The 25157-nt window shown below is 32.6% G+C and overlaps 1 protein-coding gene across 1 annotated transcript; it reads right to left on the bottom strand.

Moving 5' to 3' along the window:
• LOC132549641 (uncharacterized) lies at positions 1-25157 on the bottom strand. The gene is made up of 16 exons (XM_060213589.1): positions 24507-25157; positions 13780-13859; positions 9867-9981; positions 8684-8758; positions 7849-7937; positions 7538-7611; positions 7011-7087; positions 6481-6635; positions 5727-5804; positions 4964-5024; positions 4474-4534; positions 3862-4290; positions 3293-3396; positions 2967-3044; positions 2546-2680; positions 1-144 (listed from the first exon to the last, which is right to left on the bottom strand). The coding sequence occupies exons 1-16, from the start codon at positions 25155-25157 to the stop codon at positions 1-3; spliced, it is 2406 nt and encodes an 801-aa protein (XP_060069572.1).

Below are 25157 nucleotides of genomic sequence, written 5' to 3' on the forward strand. Positions count from 1 at the left end.
TCACGCAGTCAATGACATGCGCTGTTCTCGCTTAGTCTTAATGTGATCCAAAGTTTGTGTCATCGTTTCGGTTCGGTATGCTGACCAGTCTACGTTCTGTTGTAGTTTATTTTGCATCTCCTCGTCCGTGGGATAAGGACATAGCTGTGAATTTAAAACAGAATTTCGTGTAAAACATGGCCATTCATCAGCAACATACAATATTATCGTGCAAATGCAGTAAAATAGAACAAATGGCTGTATTGTATGTGTACAATGTCACTATCTGAATTTGAAGTCAAAGTGTCAATTTAATTTCAGCAATATAAAATATATATATTGATATACGAAGCATGTTTCGAATTATGATGTTTGATAGCATACATCTTAATTCATTCTTTATTCGCCTGGTAACTGAAATAAATTGATACATGTGATTTTCGTTTCAGTCAATGAAGACGGTATGATGCCTTTAGTTAATGGTATAAAAAGCTTCAAAACAAATCTGAATTTCTCGATCTAGATGTCAACATTTTTTTTGCATGAAAAGAGCGTGATTGTGTCTGCAGATCTAAGCGCTTAATACTTTTCTTTAAAAACTACCCTACACTGTATTTGTTTACATATAACTGAATTTGCTTGATAACTAAGTAACCGTATATCATACGCATTGACCAGTCTTTGGAACGAAATAGTTGTTAATACATCTTCAATGTTGTTTTCCGGTAGATTACCGCTTGATGGTCTGGACGCTGACTTGTCCATATTTCATATCTTAAACATAATAACGTACCAATTTACTACGTTTGAAAGTAGCAAGGGTCGACCAGTTGTTCAACCAAACCTTTATTTTAGCTTTTTAACTACCACTATAAGTACTATCAAAACCAGGATGCAGACATTTTTTAATCATGCAATGTGAGTTTCGGAGAATTCAAAACACGTTTTGATAAAGAATGAAATCGACTTGTGAAAAATATATCTACTATAAGCACGCTCATAGCCTAGTTATATAACGTTCTTCCCACCAAATGTTGAACGGAATTACCTGAAATGCATTTTGTGCAAATTACGTCTAAAACCAAACTAATCCACAACTTTTTACTTTTGTTAAGATTCTGTTTGAGACTACCAAACAAACCGTTGGCATACCCCCGGGAATAGATTGTCCCATTGTTTGCTAATATTTATTTTCTTCAAACGAAACTAAATTCATCGACAAACTGTCAAAACCTTAAAACCGGATATCTCTTTAGATCATTTAAGTTGAAACAATAATGTGAAATTGTCATCTGATAGGAATCAGTGACATGATAGACTGGCCGTTTTTCGCTTACATCAACCATTAATTACGACTAATGCCAACGGGAACAGTTTTCGACTTAAGTTGTATGATTTTGATATCCCAGGTTATAACTGTCCATTTCTGAACAATATCACGCCTGATTCTCTCACGACGGTTAATCTATCAGAGTTAATGTGATATTGATGCCTTTATTTCCCCAATATCACGACTTCCGTGATAGGGTTGACAGCAATCGGAAAAAAAACCTTTAAATACAGGATTTCAAACGATGCGTGTTGATTTATTCCCAATATTTCAGTTATCATCTTATAATAAGGAAACAACTCTGATCAGTTCTTTATCTTGGTCTGAATATCCTTTTTGTTTAGAATAATAATCCTTTGATATAAGAGAAATGTGCTTTATGTGTACTTGTTTCCTCACTGAATATCACAAGACATAGTAAACTGAACAGCTGCTGGATTGTTAATATTCTTCCTATAATCATAACATTAAAGTATAAAAAATAACAGAGTTGTCTCCCATAATTTAAAATTGATTAGTCTGTCAACACTAAATTTATGATTGCGTGTATGTAACGTAAGGTTTGTATGTGTGTAATGTATGTATGTATATTTATGGTGTATTATGTTTATGTCTGACCACCGTGTTGACTTGGGAGAAGACTTAAATAGGCTCTGGCCTGCTGTCTAATCCTATTGATTAATTTTATCAATAAAATATTCTGAAATAAAATGTGTGTTGGTGATGAAGATCCCGAGGAAAGTTAAATTACAATAAATAACTCCTAAGGAAATATCCTATCTCTTTGTACGGTATGGAGTTAGATACAAAGCCTGCGTTTCTATCTTTTGGTTTTCGCAACTTTGTGAACTTTAATTTACATGGCGAGTAAATCAATAGTGCTAAGGATGTTTCAACGTCTCAGATTCTCCTTTTTCAAGCTCTTCGTTTAAGTCTTATTGTTGTTCATATTCGTTTTATCGATTTTTAGTTTTAATTGTTATTATAGACATTTATCAAGAATATTCCAGCATTGTAAACAGACACCAAGTTGATGATGGATTTTCTCAAATTACTCTTGGAATCTAAGATAGTTCGAATGAATGACAGATCAATATGAATTGATACGCCGCAGTTTTTTCCCATCATATGTACTCGCGTATTGGCAGGAAACAACGTGATTATGAAATCACAACACACAGACACAGCAACAGTACAGTGTTTGACCAAATACTTTTATCAAAATAAGTCGTTTACCTCCTGTCTCATTTTGTTTTTCAAGATGTCCGAAGTATGATTGATGTAGAAATCTTTGTCAATGAGAATGATGTCCGCTCCGTTGCTTACGACACAAAAACTTGGCTGAGGTTCCAATATGAGACCAGCTAAACCCTTAAAAAATAAGTGGATAGCAGAACAATTTATTATGTTGCTAGGTCAATATGAGTTATCTCCCTACTTAAAAGTAGTTTCACGATGGAGGGTAGATAACTCTTCTTTATACCGAACATTTCATCGGTCAAGAGAATAGAATCTTAACAGAAAATTTTAGACACAGTAGGGCCAAACGATGTGTTAAACTGCAATATATGGATGTTTCGTCCTAAAAGTATCGTCATTGAAATTACGAAAAATAAAACTAATTTCTCTCGGTATGACACTCAGACCTAAAACTTACAAAAGCATGTCCTTTAGTTAATGTCTGTACTTCTACAAATTCTGGTCTAAGATCAGCTTCGGTGATGTCGTCCTGGTCCTGTAAAATAAATAGCGCCATAAAATGAATATACTGAGCAAGGATAGTGGCAAACACGGTAATCTTATCGTGCGATGATCATATCTACACTTTAACAGAAAATATTTCAATGTAAATAGCGATCCGTCATATTGAGTTGGATGTATAAAAGTATTATGTTTTGTGATTCAAACGAATCTAAATTGATGATACATGACATGAATGAATGTAAAATTTGTTCAACGCTACTGTCGCTCCAATTTGTGCACCTTTGTCTTGGCTAGATCTTCCTGAATCGTTCGCTTATGTTCCTTGAATCCCATCAACTCTTTTTCCTTTTCGAAAAAGCTCTGACGTCTCTTTCCACGAGTGCCTGTGAAAATGCAAAATAATATTTTTCTTGACAAAGAACAATACCGAACAGATTGGATATTGATTGTCACGGAAGTAAAACACCAAGTTGTCCGGAAGGTCCGGAAAATGATAGAGATGGAAAGCTTTGCAACAGATACAGTGGGTAGATATTACCTAAAAAAGGTGGTATCACTTACAGAATTGGGATTGGGATGAAAAGTTTAGCATTTTCAGCGAGCGCCCGACTAACGTATTTTTTCAACGAAGAACAAGGCATATCCTACTCATTACCCTTTATAATGATGTTATTGATGTCATTTCATATCATTGTAATTGTTCAATCGGATAATATAGACACAACCCTTCAAATAACTGAAACATAAATGATATGATTTTATAATTTAGATATTTAGAATGTATTTTAACCATTAACCTAGTTAAAAGTTGGGCCATCTTTGCTTTCTTTAAACCTAAATAATACTACCAGATATGTGTAACGGATCAAGCTGTGTCGAGGTAAAGTCATTCGGTAGATCTTCTATTTCATCATCCATTTCTTCGTAATTAGTTTCATTGGCATCGTTCTCTTCATCTGCTGTCTCTTCAGACACGCGAGGCAAGATCTGTGACTCAATTTTCGGGAATGAAGTTCTGTGTTTATTTTCCTTGTTTTGAGTATGGTGTATATCCGGTAGAGTGACGTCATCACTTATTTGGTGATTCGTTTTCGTGCTATCTGGAGGGAGAGGATGCTGAAATGGACGTGGTTTCCCAGGATATTCTTCCACGAATTCATCTTCTTCATCCACATTTCGCAGGGGAATTTTTAACTCTGCTAGAATTCGTCTGCTAACATTCCGTCTTTCTTGATTATCTCTCTTTTCCTTTGTAGAAACGTATGTTACCACCTTGGCTAAAACATTTTAAAACGTGAAATCGTGAATTTGATCAAATAAGAGGTTTTAAACAATTCTGTACCAGTTAATAAAGTCATATACATGTTGTATGGCACTTTAACACATTAATATCACTGTTCATTGAATATATAAAGATACTGTTATTCATCTAGCTTCACTTGCAATAGTTCTATACATACCCTTCTTCTTCCATTCAAATGGAACTACTTTCTTCAGTTTTTTAAGGATCTGCACACTCCCCTAAAAATAAATATGAACACGTGACCTAGCTATCATCAAATTCAAAACATTTCTAATTTAGTTATTCATTAGAAGATGATAACAGTTCATGGATACTTAAACCTACGTATGTATAGCGAGCATCATGAAGGACCTATTGATATTCTGTGTATATATAGAAAAATCATTACAAATACTAGTATTAAGCGTAAGGGGTGATTTGTCTATATCCAAATGAGGAATATATACATATATTTGTAGTTGTTTTATGTTCTTCTATGTGTGTGATGTAATTTATATACATAGCACAATTTAGTCGTTGGCTGTCTAGACAGTTCAGCAATTGTCAATTGTCAATAAGGAAATTCAGTTTCATATTTAACGTAACAATTTGATTCCTTCTCAGACAAAGTAATATGACACCTTGAAAGAGACAAAGAAAAGACGTACCGACTTAACAACTATAATCCAGTCGTAGTAGTTCGAATCTTGTGCAAGGACATCCCCTCGTCTGGGAAATAGGCACAAAACACATACTTCAATAATGTAAATAGTAGAGCTAAGTAACATATTGCTTGATTATGTATTTTGGTACAAAACAAAACATTACTCAAAGACAGTACAAAACATGTTATTAGCTTTATGACATATGCGTAAAGATACCCAATATATATATAACGGAATTTATTGAGTCATGGGACAAGTTCACATCTTTTTCAAATTTCCGTCGAGCAATTAAATTTTTTCTCAGCCGCTTCTAAGATTTAAAAAAATCAGTCATTATTATCTCTGACGAGTCAAGAAGGACGAAAAAAATGTTTGATTCAGATTAATTCGATTTTGGTTCCATGTATCTTATTCTAAGTTTGTATTGAAGTTTCCGATGCCTGCAGTAATCTGCACACCAGGTTTTAGTTCGAATAGTGGCATGGTTCAGAATACACCTATGTTATTGTTGGTTTCCTGGAATCATTATATATATGTATTGAAATAGCGAGTTTATGCATCTTTCGATCGGATTTGATTTTCTTCAGTCGTCTGCTCGGTTTCAATACATAGCTACTAAGCATTCCTGACGACTACTAGAAGAATGAAACTGCATTATAATGATGAAAACACAAGTGTAAAGTTTTATTGCTACTTCATCCAAAATTCCTCGGTAATTCAAAAGTATCAAAATTAAGATGACTAGGAAATGCTGTTTGCATCTTACTTGAAATACAGGAACTTTGTCTTATCAGGGCATTCTTTCAGCTTCTCAATTGGCCATCCATCCAGGAAACTTAGAGACCTTGGTTTATGGATATAGATAAAATTACTGAAAGGCTTGTCATAATCTCGTGCATCAGCAGGGCTCAAATTAATTTTATCTAATACTATTACGAAAACAAGTAAATGAAAGAATTATAATTAGATAGAACAATAAAAAGCTATTCTAGTTGTGAATATCAAGCTCCAAATCATAATGGTTTAACAGGATAGCCTCTCTTTGTACGCTTTATCAGTGTTGGCCTGTATTAATATGGATATTTTCCCTCCACTTTATAGCTAAACAATTTTCTAAGTATTTATCGGATTACGTTACATCTAAATGGTTCAGCATTCATCAAAAAGTGACTGTATGTTTTAATTCATATTTAGTCAATTAGATGAGAAATCCAAGCTAAAATTCTGCCTTCCAATGGCCATTAACAAAAGCAAACAATATGAAGATAACCCAAGTCACCAAAAGCGTCAAGGTGTATATGATGATTATTTTAATTTGTGTCATCTAGATATTACTTTTGCTTCGAACGCAATAATTGTCTGATACATAAATGATCAATTATGTAAAAAAAAAAGATACCAATTCATACCGGAGAGAAAGCGATTTGTCAAGTAAATCAAATTGTTTATGATTGTCTAATTTAACGTACAAACTGAAATAGTGGTTCTAATATGAGTTTATGATGTTAAGAGTAACTTACTTCAGGAATTTTTCCTGATCCGGGTCACCCAGACTCTTGGTGCCACCTGACATGAATATACGCTTGTAATCCTTTTTGCCTATACTGAGAAACTCGCAAGGCTCCTTACAAATTATCGTGGCATTTCTCTTCGTGCCTTGAATGATAGACAGTTCCTGAAAATAGACACAAACTAACGTCAGACCTTCAAAATATATTGATAAACTGCAATTCATATTTCTTTAACAACATATTTAGCAGAGATGATCTAAACAGATCAGTGACAGTCATGAAAAAAATAAACTTTTATATACTCTCAATATATTTAAAAATCTGATTAGTCGTGAACCTTATTTGCATTTTTTAAAATTTTTGTCCCATTTTTATAATTAAAAATAAACAAACACTCTACAAAGGAAAAAACATATTTTTCCTAGTGAAGTGAAATATGCTACGTTATTATGGGACCACTTTAGATTAGGTATTCGTAGACGTAATTTGGCAAACAAGTTAACAAACAGTTAATTAGAGATTTTATCGTATGTACAAACCCCAAAATCACCGCCTTTATTTATATGAAAGGCTGGTCTGGCATACGTTCTCGACTCGTCCATCACCATCACCACAGCTGAAACAAATATCTATTGATATAGGTAACAGTTACTCATACTAAGAATATCAAGAAAGTACCAACATATCAAGATAATCATAATCCAAAATCAAATAGGGTTAACTGGTTCAGATATGAACAAAAGAAAGATTTACACGGAGACTCATGAAAAAATACAAGGAGAATAAAGACAAGGTGTTCCGAAAGAGTAAAATTTGTTTGCTTCATAGATGACACCCTCCATGTAAACCTTGGTGCAATCAGTAATGTCACGTTCTCAAATGAGAACAATGTATTGAACAAAGTAAGTATTTGCACGAAGATTTATGAAAAAAGACTTGATATTTCGGAAGGGTAAACGTCTTCTGTTTACATTTACAAGTTTACAAGTGATAAAAACTTTTGATATGTAATGTGTACAATTATATACAGTAGAGACAGATGACCAATTACATATCTTTAGCTCACCTTCTCCTGACAGAACAAAGTAGTAGGCGGACGCAGGGTGACCTTGTCGTAAGACTATCCGCTTTGCCTCATATCTTTAAAATAGAAATATTCGCCTATATTGCATAAAAAACTTAACACAGAAATGTCTTTTTTTCAAAGGTTTCTTTATGAATATAGCAAGATCATTTTTGAAATTTCTGGTCACTGAGAACGGACATAAAAATGAATTATTGCTTTTACACAAAAATACTGTTGTGAGGAGCGCAATATTGAAAACGACAGAATGTTAAAACATTTTGAAATTGTATCAAGACATGACAATATGATACCTTTCATACTGTCCAACTTGAGCAATCTTTAGTTGCATATTTTGAGGGTAATCGGCTATGGCTTTGATATTGCGTAGTGCAATTTGGGCCTGAGGAAAAAAAGAGAAAGTAATGAATGAGGTTATCCAACGTTATCTAGGTTTGTAAAATAACATGAAAACATAATTCGTGTATTTCTCGTTCACATGCCTGAACTACATAGCCAGGTATTAATGTTTTTCATTACAATTATATGTTGTAATACATGTCACGTCTTACTTCATTCAAATCGTGGCACGCTTCAGAATATACACAATTACCTCACGTTCTTCTTACATTATCAGACATGTGAAAATTAGTAAAGCTTTGGGCAAATGCACCTCCCCTAAGTTTGAGAAAGTAGACGCTAGCATCACAGATTATATGGTGCAGTCTCATTATTTTGAACTACTACAAGTGATTTGAAGTATATCAAAAGGTAATACACATTTGTAAACAAAACTCAGTAGAAACAATGTAAAGATTTAGCAGCAGTCACTGAACAAATGGAGGAAAACACATGAAAAAATACAGCCATCGGGCATTGTGTAACATTCACGATATCGTGTGTTAATTAAGCGATGACGTCCTTTAGCGATACCCAGACACTATAAGTTATATTCTATTATAGTTGTGCTAATAGGCCATATTACCTGACTGATGTAATGTGCCACATTTTCCGACGTCAATTCTTGAAACACAGTGATTTTTTTATCGTTTTTTATTTTCTGTTTTACAACTTGAGTATTAATGTATCGATCACCGACTTTTTTCTATGTATAAAGTACCTGTCATTTTGAATTAATAAGATTCTTACCACATACACTTCTCTTTCTGTTCGGTCACGTGAATTTTTACATAGTATTTTCTTTGTTTCCTCTGGAACTCGCATCTATAATACAGGACAAAGAAGAAATATAGCATATACAGAAATAAGTATTCGGGTTTGTCACCAAACAATCTCTACAAAGATTGATTAACAACACTGGAGCCGTGATGCATAAAATATGTATTGGGCTTGTGACATGTTATGACTATAAACAACATGATCGACAGTCCTCAGATAATGATTCTACATCTCGTGTTAAAATGGTTATTGTGTATTTTCGTGTTGTGTCCTTGTAGTACATTTGTTCTGTACCAGAAAGACTATTACAGTGTATATCGTGAATACTAGATCGTGACAGCTCGTGTTGATGAACGTTGTAATGTAGACCGTGCCAGCTCGTGAAGCTCGATGTTACAGAGTTTATCGTGCAAGCTCGTGATACTGTACATTGCAGTGTATATCAAGCAATGTCATGATGCAAGACTTTACTGGATTTATCGTGCAAGCTCGTGATACTGTACATTACAGTGTATATCAAGCAATGTCATGATGCAAGACGTTAGTGAATTTATCGTGCAAGCTCGTGATACTGTACATTACAGTGTATATCAAGCAATGTCATGATGCAAGACGTTAGTGAATTTATCGTGCAAGCTCGTGATACTGTACATTACAGTGTATATCAATCAATGTCATGATGCAAGATGTTAGTGAATTTATCGTGCAAGCTGGTGATGTTGACGGTACAGAGTATACCGTGTACATAAGATCGTTCCAGAGAAAGAAATCTCACAGAAACATAATCTACAATTCTTAAGTTTAGTTTAACCAGGGCAGGTTTCTAGGTGTCCTTATTATATATTTTCAATACTTCAGCCACACACTGCATTTTAAAGGAAATACAAAATGAGAAAATGGCATTTCATGATCCAATTACATTTTGGACACCAAGTTTGTAATAGTGACGGGATGACATGGCGAAACCTTTTATTTGCCCTTTCTTGAGTCAATATCTGATGTATTTTCACCTCGGGATACAACGTTAGCTATTTCAGTTGTTTGTAGATCGTACCAGCTCGCGTTTTCAGTGACGTCGTTCAAACATTCAATAGTTATCTTACTTACGAATCGCTTAATTAGCACATGGAACTTGACAGTGTCAACCACTTACCGATTTATTTGCCTTGAAGATAGACCTGTCAAACAGAAGATCAGTCGGTGTGTCATAGTCGTGGAAGTGTAACCCCTTGATAAAAGGCGAGACCTCATCTTCATGTTCCTTGTCTCTGTTATCATAAAGAGATTTATTTAGGCCAAAGTCCGATACTGTTAGGGCAGTATTGTCGGCTACGCATGGATACATATTGTGGATACTTATTTTACAATAGATACACATTGTACAATAGATACACATTGTATAATAGATACACAGTGTACAATAGATAAACATGGTATAATAGATACGCATTGTATAATAGATACACATTGTAGATACACATTTTGCAATAGATACACATTGTATAATAGATACACATAGATACACATTGTAGATACACATTGTAGATACACATTGTACAATAGATAAACATGGTATAATAGATACGCATTGTACAATAGATACACATTGTATAATAGATACACAGTGTATAATATATACAAATTGTATAATAGATATACATTGTATAATAGATACACATTGTAGATACACATTGTACAATAGATAAACATGGTATAATAGATACGCATTGTACAATAGATACACATTTTATAATAGATACACATTGTGCAATAGATACACATTGTATAATAGATACACAGTGTACAATAGACAATTAATGTATAACAGATACACATTGTATAATAGATACACATTATATAATAGATACACATTGTGCAATAGATACACATTGTATAATAGATACACAGTGTACAATAGACAATTAATGTATAACAGATACACATTGTATAATAGATACACATTATATAATAGATACACATCGTACAATAGAAGCACATTGTATAATAGATATATATATTGTACGATAGATAAACTTTGTATAATAAATACACATTGTATAATAGGTATACATTGTGTAATAGATAAACATTGTAGATACACATTGTACAATAGATACACATTGTAGATACACATTGCACAATGTATACACATTGTATAATAAATACACATTGTATAATACATACACATTGTATAATAGATACACATTATATAATAGATACACATTGCACAACAGATACACATTGTAGATACACATTGTGTTATAGATACACATTGTAGATACACATTGTACAATAGATACACATTGTATAATAGATACACAGTGTACAATAGATAATTAATGTATAATAGATACACATTGTATAATAGATACACATTGTATATTAGATACACAGTGTACAATAGATAATAAATGTATAATAGATACACATTGTAGATACACATTGTACAATAGATACACATCGTATAATAGATACACATTGTATAATAGATACACAGTGTACAATAGATAATTAATGTATAATAGATACACATTGTAGATACACATTGTACAATAGATACACATTGTATAATAGATACACATTATATAATAGATACACATTGTATAATACATACACATTGTATAATAGATACACAGTGTACAATAGATATACATATTGTATGATAGATACACATTGCATGATAGATACACATTGTATAATAGATACACATTGTAGATACACATTGTGCAATATATACACATTGTATAATAGATACACATTTTGCAATAGATATACATTGTACAATAGATACACAGTGTATAATAGATACACAGTGTATAATATATACACATTGTATAATAGATATACATTGTATAATAGATACACATTGTAGATACACATTGTACAATAGATAAACATGGTATAATAGATACGCATTGTACAATAGATACACATTGTATAATATATACACATTGTATAATAGATATACATTGTATAATAGATACACATTGTAGATACACATTGTACAATAGATAAACATGGTATAATAGATACGCATTGTACAATAGATACACATTGTATAATAGATACACATTGTATAATAGATACACATGGTATAATAGATAAGCATTGTACAATAGATACACATTGTATAATAGATACACATTTTGCAATAGATACACATTATATAATAGATACACAGTGTATAATGTATACACATTGTATAATAGATATACATTGTACAATAGATACACAGTGTATAATAGATACACAGTGTATAATATATACACATTGTATAATAGATATACATTGTATAATAGATACACATTGTAGATACACATTGTACAATAGATAAACATGGTATAATAGATACGCATTGTACAATAGATACACATTGTATAATAGATACACAGTGTATAATATATACACATTGTATAATAGATATACATTGTATAATAGATACACATTGTAGATACACATTGTACAATAGATAAACATGGTATAATAATTAAACATTGTAAAATAGATACACATCGTATAATAGATATATATATTTTATGATAGATACACATTGTACGATAGATAAACTTTGTATAATAAATACACATTGTATAATAGATACACATTGTATAATAAATACACATTGTGTAATAGATATACATTGTGCAATAGATACACATTGTAGATACACATTGTGTTATAGATACACATTGTATAATAGATACACAGTGTACAATAGATAATTAATGTATAATAGATACACATTGTATAATAGATACACATTGTATATTAGATACACAGTGTACAATAGATAATTAATGTATAATAGATACACATTGTAGATACACATTGTACAATAGATACACATTTTATAATAGATACACATTGTATAATACATACACATTGTATAATAGATACACAGTGTACAATAGATATACATATTGTATGATAGATACACATTGTATGATAGATACACATTGTATAATAGATACACATTGTAGATACACATTGTGCAATAGATACACATTGTATAATAGATACATATTGTATAATAGATACACAATGTATAATAGATACACATTGTGCAATAGATACACATTGTATAATAGATACACAGTGTACAATAGATAATTAATGTATAATAGATACACATTGTATAATAGATACACATTATATAATAGATACAAATTGTACAATAGATACACATTGTAGATACACATTGTACAATAGATACACATTGTACAATAGATACACAGTGTACAATAGATAATTAATGTATAATAAATACACAATGTATAATAGATACACATTGTACAATAGATACACATTGTATATTAGATACACATTGTATAATAGATACACATTGTATAATGGATACACATTGTATAATAGATACACATAGATACACATTGTATATTAGATACACATTGTAGATACTCATTGTGCAATAGATACACATTGTACAATAGATACACAGTGTACAATAGATACACAGTGTACAATAGATAATTAATGTATAATAGATACACATTGTACAATAGATACACAGTGTACAATAGATACACATTGTATAATAGATACACGGTGTACAATAGATAATTAATGTATAATAGATACACATTGTATAATAGATACACATTATATAATAGATACACATTGTAGATACTCATTGTATAATAGATATACATTGTATAATAGATACACATTGTATAATATATACAAACTGCAATGAGTCGTATAAAGCACATTTTTATTTACGTTACTTGTTTTCAGTAAAAATATCCATCTTTTTGCTTTCAATCGTTAGGAAAAAAATCCTCCATAACTAAAAATTTGGCGAATCTCAATGCAGCGAATAACTGATGAATCATTGTATTAAACGAACAAAAATGTTCTTAGTAAATTATAGAATAAAAAAAAATATATCGATAGCGCAATGCTTCAAAGTCAAATTCAAATCGAAATCGATACAAGAAGACAATTTCACGAGCATTTGATACACAGTATTAGAGATAGCGTAGACTCTATTTTGTCCAGAACAGATAAACATTCCCTGTAGTATTGTGACTTACTGAACGGATACTTACCTCAAGGAGTGAGCTTTGAACAGCCTGAGACAGATGACGGTCAGTTTTCCCACTAACCGAAATTTTTTAAGTAGTTGTTTCTACAAAATTAACAAAAATAGTCATTCTCACCTGGTATGTACCAACACCTTGTACATTCGAATGCAAATCATAATTGCGATTGCCTTTTTCCTAAATAAATCGAAAGGTGTAACTTTCTCGCCATCCATCTCCAGAATTCTGAATTTAGACTTTCTTGACTGAATCGTCCGTTCTTTTAAACGTTCCCGAGCTAGATTCTTCATCCGGACTATTACTATAGGTAGAACAGTGAGAGCGGTTTGTTGTGATCTAAAATTTTGTTGTGTTTGTTTAACGGCAGTACGTTCGGTCCAAGTACCGTTTTTCATGCGGCCAAGTGCAAGCTGAACTTTACTTAATCCGACAACATTTGGAAACCGTTGTACGTCAGGGTTTGTCTCGTCACTAAACTCTCCACACTGTTTACTAAGTCTAGCTATATCTACTGATAGCTGTTGTCTGGTATTTTGTTTTCGCAACATATTTTCTTTTTGGTCAAAATGAATTGGGAAAATGCCATTAACGTCTTAGAGCATTTGTTCCAATCAACCGATATAATTTGATATCATAACAAAACTGGTGTCTGATCAATCCTGGTTGTGGACAGGACGACATTCTCTATCATACTGCAAACCTCATCAGAGTACCGTAACGAAGATGTCCTCAAATGTACGGTCGTATTCGTTAAAACATTTGTATACATGAAAAAGATAACACACAGCTCGACCTTAAAAGACTTAAACAATTGCCTTTCATCAACCCATAAACCTGTCATTGTGTCATAGATAAACACATCGACAAAGGATCATATGTGTTTTACCGAGGGTAAGCAATATAAAAACAAGAGTGAACATTTATTCAAGAACAAGTCGCAGAACAAACATAGCTTATTTTGTATTGTCAGTAATATACATGAAGAGCATTCTAGCAATGTCCATTTCGTTAAATGATTCAACGATATAGGCCATCAACGAGGGAATGGGATTATCGATCTTAACATGTAACTCTAAAACAATATGTCTTGTTAGATATATATACAACACATAGGTGTCCAAGTAAACCCAACCAAAAATGACCCAGGCTGTTCAATGGGAGATTACACCAGCAAACAAACAAATATCAGAAATTTATATTTTGTATTCATCAAAATTGAATGTTTAATGCATAAAGGATGTGCAATCCTCTGTGTCCAGAGTTGTCTCAGAATACTTTACTATGACTACCGACTTTTGTATGAACTGTGTTTACAATCAGTGTATTTGATATCGAACCAGTTTTGTATTGTTTTTACAACGATAAAGTGGCAGTTAGGGTTTTATTGTGTTAAATGCCCTTTCATGGAAATCCGCCGCATCGCATACTGCTGACTGATATTGTGTGTATTATTTGAGAATAAGATATTTGAAAATTTAAGATATCGTACACATAATGTTTTGTTATTTCCATGTATTTTGAATCGTATTATTCATAAAGAACACACCCTAAAGTTAGCACAGATTCATCAAAATATGTTGACACATCTCTGGATTTTAGAGGTTAAAAATTTTTAATGATAGATGCCTAAAGTTTAGACTTCGGTCAACGGCCACTTTTACAGTTCTCTAATACACTGACAGTTCTCTGTTTGGTTCCTAGAATTCTGTGTAGTTTCTTTACTGATCGATCAATGAAGTTCAGGTTTCCGAACGTTACTATATCATAAATTACAGCAATTCATTTTCCCCGTTTCATTTTTACATTAGTAAGTGCCCGATATCAGATTATGGTTTTACCGTGATGTATACCTGGAGTATAATGTGCGGGATTTTATTGTAGTGCTAATGATCTTGTTATTCTTTGACTATTCAGTTGTTTATTAGTGCCCTACCTAGCTGGATTATAAGTTGGTATACCATGGAAGATATATTTTGTTGTTACTGCCACTAAATATAAAATGATTTTCATATGATCTAGATCTCAAAATCAGACATATTTTTTATGTCAATAGTTTTGATGACATTCTGAATTTGGCGTCCACGTAAAGTTAGATTTCGGAAAATCAAAGAAGACAATAAAATTATAGGGGAAACAAATAAAAATTTAAAACAAAAATACAAAGGTGTTAAGCTGCTATTTACATCCTGAAACAAACTAAACTATTTACTGTTTGCAAATTATTAATTAAGTTGATACTTCTAGACCTGACCACGCCCGAACTATATAACTGGTTTATACCAATGTATCTACTCATGTTCAACATACTCCCACCACCTACTGAACATAGTAAGATAGCAAGTTGTGCAGAAATGATACAGTATGTATAAAAACCTTCAGAGATTCCACAGACACATAGAAATAATTACAGTTCTAAATATTTAACTGAGAATTCTTAAAATACCTTGTGCTATAATCAAACAGATTTACCCATCTTCAATTCAAGATTGTAATAAACAGAAAAAAGAAGTGCTTCAAGCAAATCATTTTAAAAATCCACATCCAATAACATCTTTACCGTTGGAGATTCATCTATGAAGTACTGAAAAGTAAAACAATGAAAATGATGATGTTGACTGAAAAGTAAAGGTCGTTATAAGATAAAACCTGCGTGGTAAGGTCAGTTTTGTATTGAATGTAAAGTAAGGGTCGTTGCGAGTTAAACCTGCGTGGTGAGGTCAGTTTTGTATTGAATGTAAAGTAAAGGTTTTTGTAAGTTAAACCTGTGGGGTGAGGTCAATTTTGTATTGAATGTAAAGTGAGGGTCGTTGTAAGTTAAACCTGTGGGGTGAGGTCAATTTTGTATTGAATGTAAAGTGAGGGTCGTTGTAAGTTAAAACATGTGTGATGAGGTCAGCCATTTTTGTATTGGGTGTTAAGTAATGAGATTTGCATGTAATATAATCCGACTTTGATCCGTGACTTTTTTATTTTGCGATTTCATCAATACAGCAAAGGTTTTGTTCGGTCTTCTTTTTTGTCATGTGAGCGCAAAAATACCATTTGTAAATCAGCCACTGAAGTCGACTAAGAACACTACTTCATTTTCTGTATGATACTTGCATGTATTGATATATAATACTTCAAAACAGCAAAAGGCGTCGATGAGAATAAATCTATATTTTAACCTAAATAAAAACACCAAGGAAAAAATACAGGTGAGTGAAGTCAACGGATTAGATTTAATTTGAAGTAAATACGAGTAAATACGTTGTGAAGATAATTTCTACTCCTTTCGTCACTATCTATTTTGCTCCAAGCTATACATTTTCTACATTTCAGGAAAATATCAAATTATTGATGTAGTCAAATCCACATTATAACCCTGCATTTATTTTTTCTCGTCTGATACCAGTTGCACCTGGATTCACCTAGCCTTTCAACAGCTAATCTTTTCTGTGGTGGGCGTGGTCTATATGGCATAACCAATCATTTTCATGGCGGGTTTAACAAGGCCTTTCTCTACTATCCACACAATGGGTAGTTCTCAAATTTGTGTAAAAGATTAAGTCTTTCAAAGAAGAGAATAAATCCAATTAGTTAAATCCCCTTACTTCTAACCTTATATAAAAGTTAAATGCATGGACAATTAATTAATCATCAGATGTCTTCAGTGTTACAAATAGTATCTATTTGGAATATTTTTGTAAGGACATGGATGACAGTATTGCATAAAGCCAGCGTTTGAGACATAGCACATGATATATACTTTGATGGGGAAATTATTCTAAAACTGCATTTCATTGTAGAACTTCCAGAAAAATTCATTGTAAAAAATCTGGATTATGTAACGTAACTTCGAAAGTCTCCGTCATGATGAAAAACAAACACATTATCAGAAACACATATTTATGTAGAACCTGTGTAATTCGTGTGATAGTCCAAAGAGCTATTATTAAAAAACACATTATCAGAAACACATGTTTATGTAGAACCTGTGTAATCAGCGTGATAGTCTGTAGAGCTATGAAAAAAAACACATTATCAGAAACACATATTTATGTAGAACCTGTGTAATTCGTGTGATAGTCCAAAGAGCTATTATTAAAAAACACATTATCAGAAACACATGTTTATGTAGAACCTGTGTAATCAGCGTGATAGTCTGTAGAGCTATGAAAAAAAACACATTATCAGAAACACATGTTTATGTAGAACCTGTGTAATTCATGTGATAGTCCTTAGAGCTATGATAAAAAACACATTATCAGAAACACATGTTTATGTAGAACCTGTGTAATTCATGTGATAGTCCAAAGAGTTATTATTAAAAAACACATTATCAGAAACACATGTTTATGTAGAACCTGTGTAATTCGTGTGATGGCCTGTGGAGCTATGATAAAAACACATTATCAGAAACACATGTTTATGTAGAACCTGTGTAATCAGCGTGATAGTCTGTAGAGCTATGATAAAAACACATTATCAGAAACACATATTTATGTAGAACCTGTGTAATTCGTGTGATAGTCCAAAGAGCTATTATTAAAAAACACATTATCAGAAACACATGTTTATGTAGAACCTGTGTAATCAGCGTGATAGTCTGTAGAGCTATGAAAAAAAACACATTATCAGAAACAAATGTTTATGTAGAACCTGTGTAATTCATGTGATAGTCCTTAGAGCTATGATAAAAAACACATTATCAGAAACACATGTTTATGTAGAACCTGTGTAATTCATGTGATAGTCCAAAGAGTTATTATTAAAAAACACATTATCAGAAACACATGTTTATGTAGAACCTGTGTAATTCGTGTGATGGCCTGTGGAGCTATGATAAAAGCACATTATCAGAAACACATGTTTATGTAGAACCTGTGTAATCAGCGTGATAGTCTGTAGAGCTATGATAAAAACACATTATCAGAAACACATGTTTATGTAGAACCTGTGTAATCAGCGTGATAGTCTGTAGAGCTATGATAAAAAACACATTATCAGAAACACATGTTTATGTAGAACCTGTGTAATTCATGTGATAGTCCAAAGAGTTATTATTAAAAAACACATTATCAGAAACACATGTTTATGTAGAACCTGTGTAATTCGTGTGATGGCCTGTGGAGCTATGATAAAAACACATTATCAGAAACACATGTTTATGTAGAACCTGTGTAATCAGCGTGATAGTCTGTAGAGCTATGATAAAAACACATTATCAGAAACACATGTTTATGTAGAACCTGTGTAATTCGTGTGATAGTCTGTAGAGCTATGATAAAAACACATTATCAGAAACACATGTTTATGTAGAACCTGTGTAATCAGCGTGATAGTCTGTAGAGCTATGATAAAAAAACACATTATCAGAAACACATGTTTATGTAGAACCTGTGTAATCAGCGTGATAGTCTGTAGAGCTATGATAAAAACACATTATCAGAAACACATGTTTATGTAGAACCTGTGTAATTCGTGTGATAGTCTGTAGAGCTATGATAAAAACACATTATCAGAAACACATGTTTATATAGAACCCGTGTAATTCGTGTGATAGTCCAAAGAGCTATGATAAAAACACATTATCAGAAACACATGTTTATGTAGAACCTGTGTAATTCGTGTGATGGCCTGTAGAGCTATGATAAAAACACATTTTCAGAAACACATGTTTATGTAGAATCTGTGTAATTCGTGTGATAGTCCTCAGAGCTATGATAAAAACACATTATCAGAAACACATGTTTATGTAGAATCTGTGTAATTCGTGTGATAGTCTGTAGAGCTATGATAAAAACACATTATCAGAAACACATGTTAATGTAGAACACGTGTAATTCGTGTGATAGTCCAAAGAGCTATGATAAAAACACATTATCAGAAACACATGTTTATGTAGAACCTGTGTAATTCGTGTGATGGCCTGTGGAGCTATGATAAAAACACATTATCAGAAACACATGTTTATGTAGAACCTGTATAATTCGTGTGATGGCCTGTGGAGCTATGATAAAAACACATTATCAGAAACACATGTTTATGTAGAACCTGTGTAATTCGTGTGATGGCCTGTAGAACTATGATAAAAACACATTATCAGAAACACATGTTTATGTAGAACCTGTGTAATTCGTGTGATGGCCTCTAGAGCTATGATAAAAACACATTATCAGAAACACATGTTTATGTAGAACCTGTGTAATTCGTGTAATGGCTTCTAGAGCTATGATTAAAAACACATTATCAGAAACATATGGTTATGTAGAACCTGTGTAATTCGTGTGATAGTCCTCAGAGCTATGATAAACTTACTCCGAGAGGTAAATATAGTATTTCAGTTGCAAATTTTCTCTGTTACAACAGTAAATCATTACAAATGCTCTCGTCACTAATATATGTACAATAACAATGAATTATACTACAAATGATACACTTTTTCACTTGTGACAGGGATATATCTTAATAAGATTTAATTGCTCACAATGACATTAATAATATAAGGACACTTCTTCCTTTTCAATATCAATACAAATATCTTATGATATGCACAAGTAATTTACAAGGCCCGCATTCAATAATAATTTAGCGAGATAGCGCATTTGTTTAACTATGTATTAAACCTGCTGAGATTCTTATCGAGTTGGTAAGTAACTCTCCCGGGTTATTATAGAAACGTTTGCTACCTTAGGTGTGAAGACTTTATATTTGAACACCACTTACATACTTATAATGTTTGTTTAATACCTATCTCCCCTGTGTGTCCCCTTTAAGAGGCCGTGGTCCTTTGTTTTGTAATTTGGAGCTCTGTAAGAAAGGAACTTATATCCGTTCTCAATATAACAGGCGTGAGTTGATTACATTGATCCGTGTAGATATAAGATCTTTTATAGCCTCTTTTGTAGTAACGGTAGTGTTTGTACAACAATTTGTATGTACATCTAAATTTAATCGCTATTATTCCAAATATAAAACTACATTTATATCTGTTGTAACCTTCGACCTATTTACCTATGCCCAGCTGGGTATCAACGAACAAAATTGAACAAAATTGATTCTAATATTTAAGCTGTCATATTTTGATGTATACACTAAAACTCCTATGATAATTATTCTATCATTATAACTTGTATAACCACAAACTGGATGTTCATAAGTACTATTACCTCATATCAGGTATATGTATGTTTGTATTAATATATCATAATATCTATATTATACTTGTATGACTACACTACAGAAATAATATGAACACTTATATGTATAAACTATCATATATACTTATATGTAGATCTACATTGTAGACTTTCATAGTTACACATGATGTAAGATGTAATCAATCTTAGGAGCCGTGATTTAAGATGTAATCAATCTTAGGAGCCGTGATGTAAGATGTAATCAATCTTAGGAGCCGTGATGTAAGATGTAATCAATCTTAGGAGCCGTGATGTAAGATGTAATCAATCTTAGGAGCCGTGATTTAAGATGTAATCAATCTTATAAGCCGTGATTTAAGATGTAATCAATCTTAGGAGCCGTGATTTAAGATGTAATCAATCTTATAAGCCGTGATTTAAGATGTAATCAATCTTAGGAGCCGTGAATTAAGATGAAATCAATCTCAGGAGCCGTGATGTAAGATGTAATAAATCTTAGGAGCCGTAATTTAAGATGTAATCAATCTTAGGAGCCGTGATGTAAGATGTAATAAAATCTTAGGAGCCGTGATTTAAGATGTAATCAATCTTAGGAGCCGTGATGTAAGATGTAATCAATCTTAGGAGCCGTGATTTAATATGTAATCAATCTTAGGAGCCGTGATGTAAGATGTAATCACTCTTAGGAGCCGTGATGTAAGATGTAATAAAATCTTAGGAGCCGTGATTTAAGATGTAATTACAATGAGGAACCTTACATTTAAGTTCTAATTAGACTTTTAATACGTTGTGTAAGATATCATTACGCGAAGGAACCGTGATGTAAGAATGTGAACAAGAAGATTTATCGGTCATTTAACAGGATGGAATTAGTCTAGGATAAAGTCCTAAATTTTCAGAAAGAAGAGAAATATTTTGTTATATTCAATTTTGAAATTAACATAAATACGATAATTTCGTCAATTTCTTCCACTAAACGACAAAACTATACTAAAGAAATCTCTTGATATCAATATCAATTGTGATGAATGTTTTGACGGGGAATGAACATTTCATAAACCATACATATTTAAGAGATCAACAGATCAAGCATAGGATGATAAATTGTGGGACTGGTCACCACTTATCAAATATTTCTCAGGTGGTCAAATGTACTGGTTAAAGGCAAACATGTACCCTGTCACCCTAGGTGTGTGGTAAAACACGGACTTGTTATTTTTACTTCTTAACCAAGTATTGTGTTTCAATCAAACACTCAGCGCATACAATTCACACTTGAGTTTAATTCATGGATGCATTTGCGTTTCTTAAATATCACTTTACAAGTTTTGACTCTTAACATCTTTAAAAAAAGATCAAATATATATTGAGATGTATCAGAGATCACAGATAAAAAATAACTAACTTTCTAGCTTATATCTGGATACTTACAACAAACATTAAACCAATTTACGTAATAGTGACATCAGACCCGATTTAACAAATCACGTGGTACAATTAATGTGGAAATCAAAACTCATCCAAATTGCTTTCTTCACATTTATACAAAAGTAATCTGATAAATTAGATTTCAATATCGTTCTTCGTTCAATGTCTCCTAACTTGTTTTTGATACTTTTGATCCAAACGTTTGATATCTAAAAGCGTCACCAAAATGTTAGATAGTAGCATTTGTAACAACCCATACCATAACGTCCGATGTTCATTGTTGATGTTTTCAATGACAGGTAGATCTAGGTCTATAAATTTGAAGGTCATTTCAATCACTGTAGGAAATCGCAGTCAATAGCGGTTAACATTAAGACGAATCAATTGACTTATTAATATCAATGTTGACGAATCTGTCAGTCCTTTACACACACTTATTGACAGTGCATATTCAGTAATAATGAATCACCTAAGTTCTGGCACTAACACATTGAATGTTTGGTGTCTGGGTGTATAATGAGAGTCTCAATGCATTAGACTAGAGATCAGTTAAAGAAATATTCAGAATGTCAAATCTTTCAAACTAAATACATTTCATTGAGAACACATCTTAAATTCTGTAAGAGGTATTTTCTTTATCGAAACGTTTGAAAAGCTTTCATTGTAAAATTACCCGTGTATGCTCCACTTATCTTCTTAACAAACGAAACATGACGGAGTAGTGAACAGGAGGTTAGTTCATGATATTTTCAGGGTCGGTTTTTTACTTAATGACTAGTATTACTTGTCAGAATACACAATTAACGCTGATAAAATCATACGGGTGTTTTTTTTAAAACTACTTATACATCCGTGTCGATTCAATACAAAATGGTAAATATATGATTAATATCTTGGTACAAGATTTGTATCATAATTAACGATGTATTCAGACTTTTCTTATTTTGAAATACTTTGTATATTTTTCTTTTTCGAAGTCATGCCTAGTTCGAATTGACATTGAATATATTAAGAAAATCGATACGAAATCAAACCTAGTGGCTAATATCAAAATCTGACGTAAACACAAGATAATGAAATGTTAATTACGTGAAATAAATCTGTGATATTAAAGCATTTTCCAGACCACTTTGTGTTATATTTTACACCAACTAGATGTGTGTTATCTGCCTACTTCGGCACCCAATCATATTATTTCATATTCTCCTTAAAAACAATATGATACTGAAGTTGTGACAATGAAAACAAATAGAACCTATACATTGACCAGATTATCAACATGACGTGAATTATACTTAACCAGTAAGGAAGCTTTGATACTATTGTAACTATCAAACCTTACATCAGTGACTTAACCTCGTTGATAGATTACTTCTGATAAGTCACAATAAACAAGTGTCGTAACCATTTTGATACATGTATACTATGTAACCATGAAGATGTCGTTATGCCGCGAGGGATTCCGTCACCATTTTGATACATGTATACTATGTAACGATGAAGATGTCGTTATGCCCCGAGGGCTTCCGTCACCATTTTGATACATGTATACTATGTAACCATGGAGATGTCGTTATGCCCCGAGGGTTTCTGTAGTGAAGTAAATTTATTGTTAAACACTGAATAATATGTATTATTTTCGTTTCTTTGCGAAATTCATAATTGACATAATAGACATTATTTTTTATGATTTGTTTATGTGTCATCCTCTGTTGTTTCATGGCTTGATTTGTTTATGTGTCATCCTCTGTTGTTTCATGGCTTGATTTGTGTTTGGAAAATGACAAAATATTAAGTGATCATAAAATAACTAAATATCAATCATACATAACAGATACAGTGCCGAAAACGGAATCATGGCAATCACGCGTAACACTATATGAGTTACAGTGCAGAAAACGGAATCATGGCAATCACGCGTAACACTATGTTAGGAAATACTAATTGATAAAGGTAGTAGTGATTAACAGGAACATTTCGAACATACATTAATATAAAAGAGAAGGTAAAAATAAGTCTATAAATCACAGATGGGTTTTTAAAGTTGATGTTTTTTCAAGTGCAAATAACTTTCAAAAACAAATGTGAGCCATATTTATATGATAATATGCAAATCATCCATTCTTATCATATAGATTTCGATATATTTACTGATATACAGACCTTGTTGAAATCCCTAAGTTGTTCCAGCTTGGATGGTCTCCTTTTGTTTGGATGCAGCGGCTGAAGGCTGTTAGTTGCCATCACTTTAGACACGACATTGACCAAGGACAAACGTTTGTGCACTTTTGACCACTCGGACTTGGATGCCGTAACAGCACTGTCCGAGTCGTGTTTCCGAGTCCTAGGCATGACCACTCCTCCTGTCGAAAGACTCCATTTCCTTGCGTCTTTTCCTTCTTTGAAAACAGGTCCATCAGTATCATCAAAGTCATCCGACGTAAATACAGAATTTGAACTATCACGTGATTTCCATCGAGTTTTAGGTGTTTTAATGGTGGGGCGACGGATGCCTAAACGACTCAATGTCGAGGAGTTTTCAGGAACACTTGCGCTTCGCTTTTCCTTCAGTATTTCGTTACCGTTACTCTGTTTAGACGTTTGCTGTTCATCATTGCTCTTATGTCTTGGAGTTTTTGGACCATCTCTTTGTTTTGGTGTTGTAGAACCCTCCCTTGGTTTAGGGGTTATGTGTCCGTCTCGTGATTTAAGGGCCAAACGTTCGTCAGTTTCCCTAGGAGAAGGGAGGTACTGGACAGAGGTGCCCTTGGTTGAGGATCGTCGTCGATTGTCCATATTTTTCTTTTCAGTCAT

This window comes from Ylistrum balloti, unplaced genomic scaffold, assembly GCF_031769215.1.
Source record: "Ylistrum balloti isolate Yb309-2 unplaced genomic scaffold, AGI_CSIRO_Ybal_v1 Utg370070, whole genome shotgun sequence".
Lineage (NCBI taxonomy): Eukaryota > Metazoa > Mollusca > Bivalvia > Pectinida > Pectinidae > Ylistrum > Ylistrum balloti.

Bases quoted from the DNA above. Each gene is read 5' to 3' on its own strand.
- LOC132549641 (XM_060213589.1), bottom strand. From the start codon at position 25,157: ATGACTGAAAAGAAAAATATGGACAATCGACGACGATCCTCAACCAAG. The intron at 13,860-24,506 runs GTCTGTATATCA...TTAATTTTGTAG, and splicing joins AACTTAGGGATTTCAACAAG to AAACAACTACTTAAAAAATT. The intron at 5,805-6,480 runs GTAAGTTACTCT...CCATAAACCAAG, and splicing joins GATCAGGAAAAATTCCTGAA to GTCTCTAAGTTTCCTGGATG.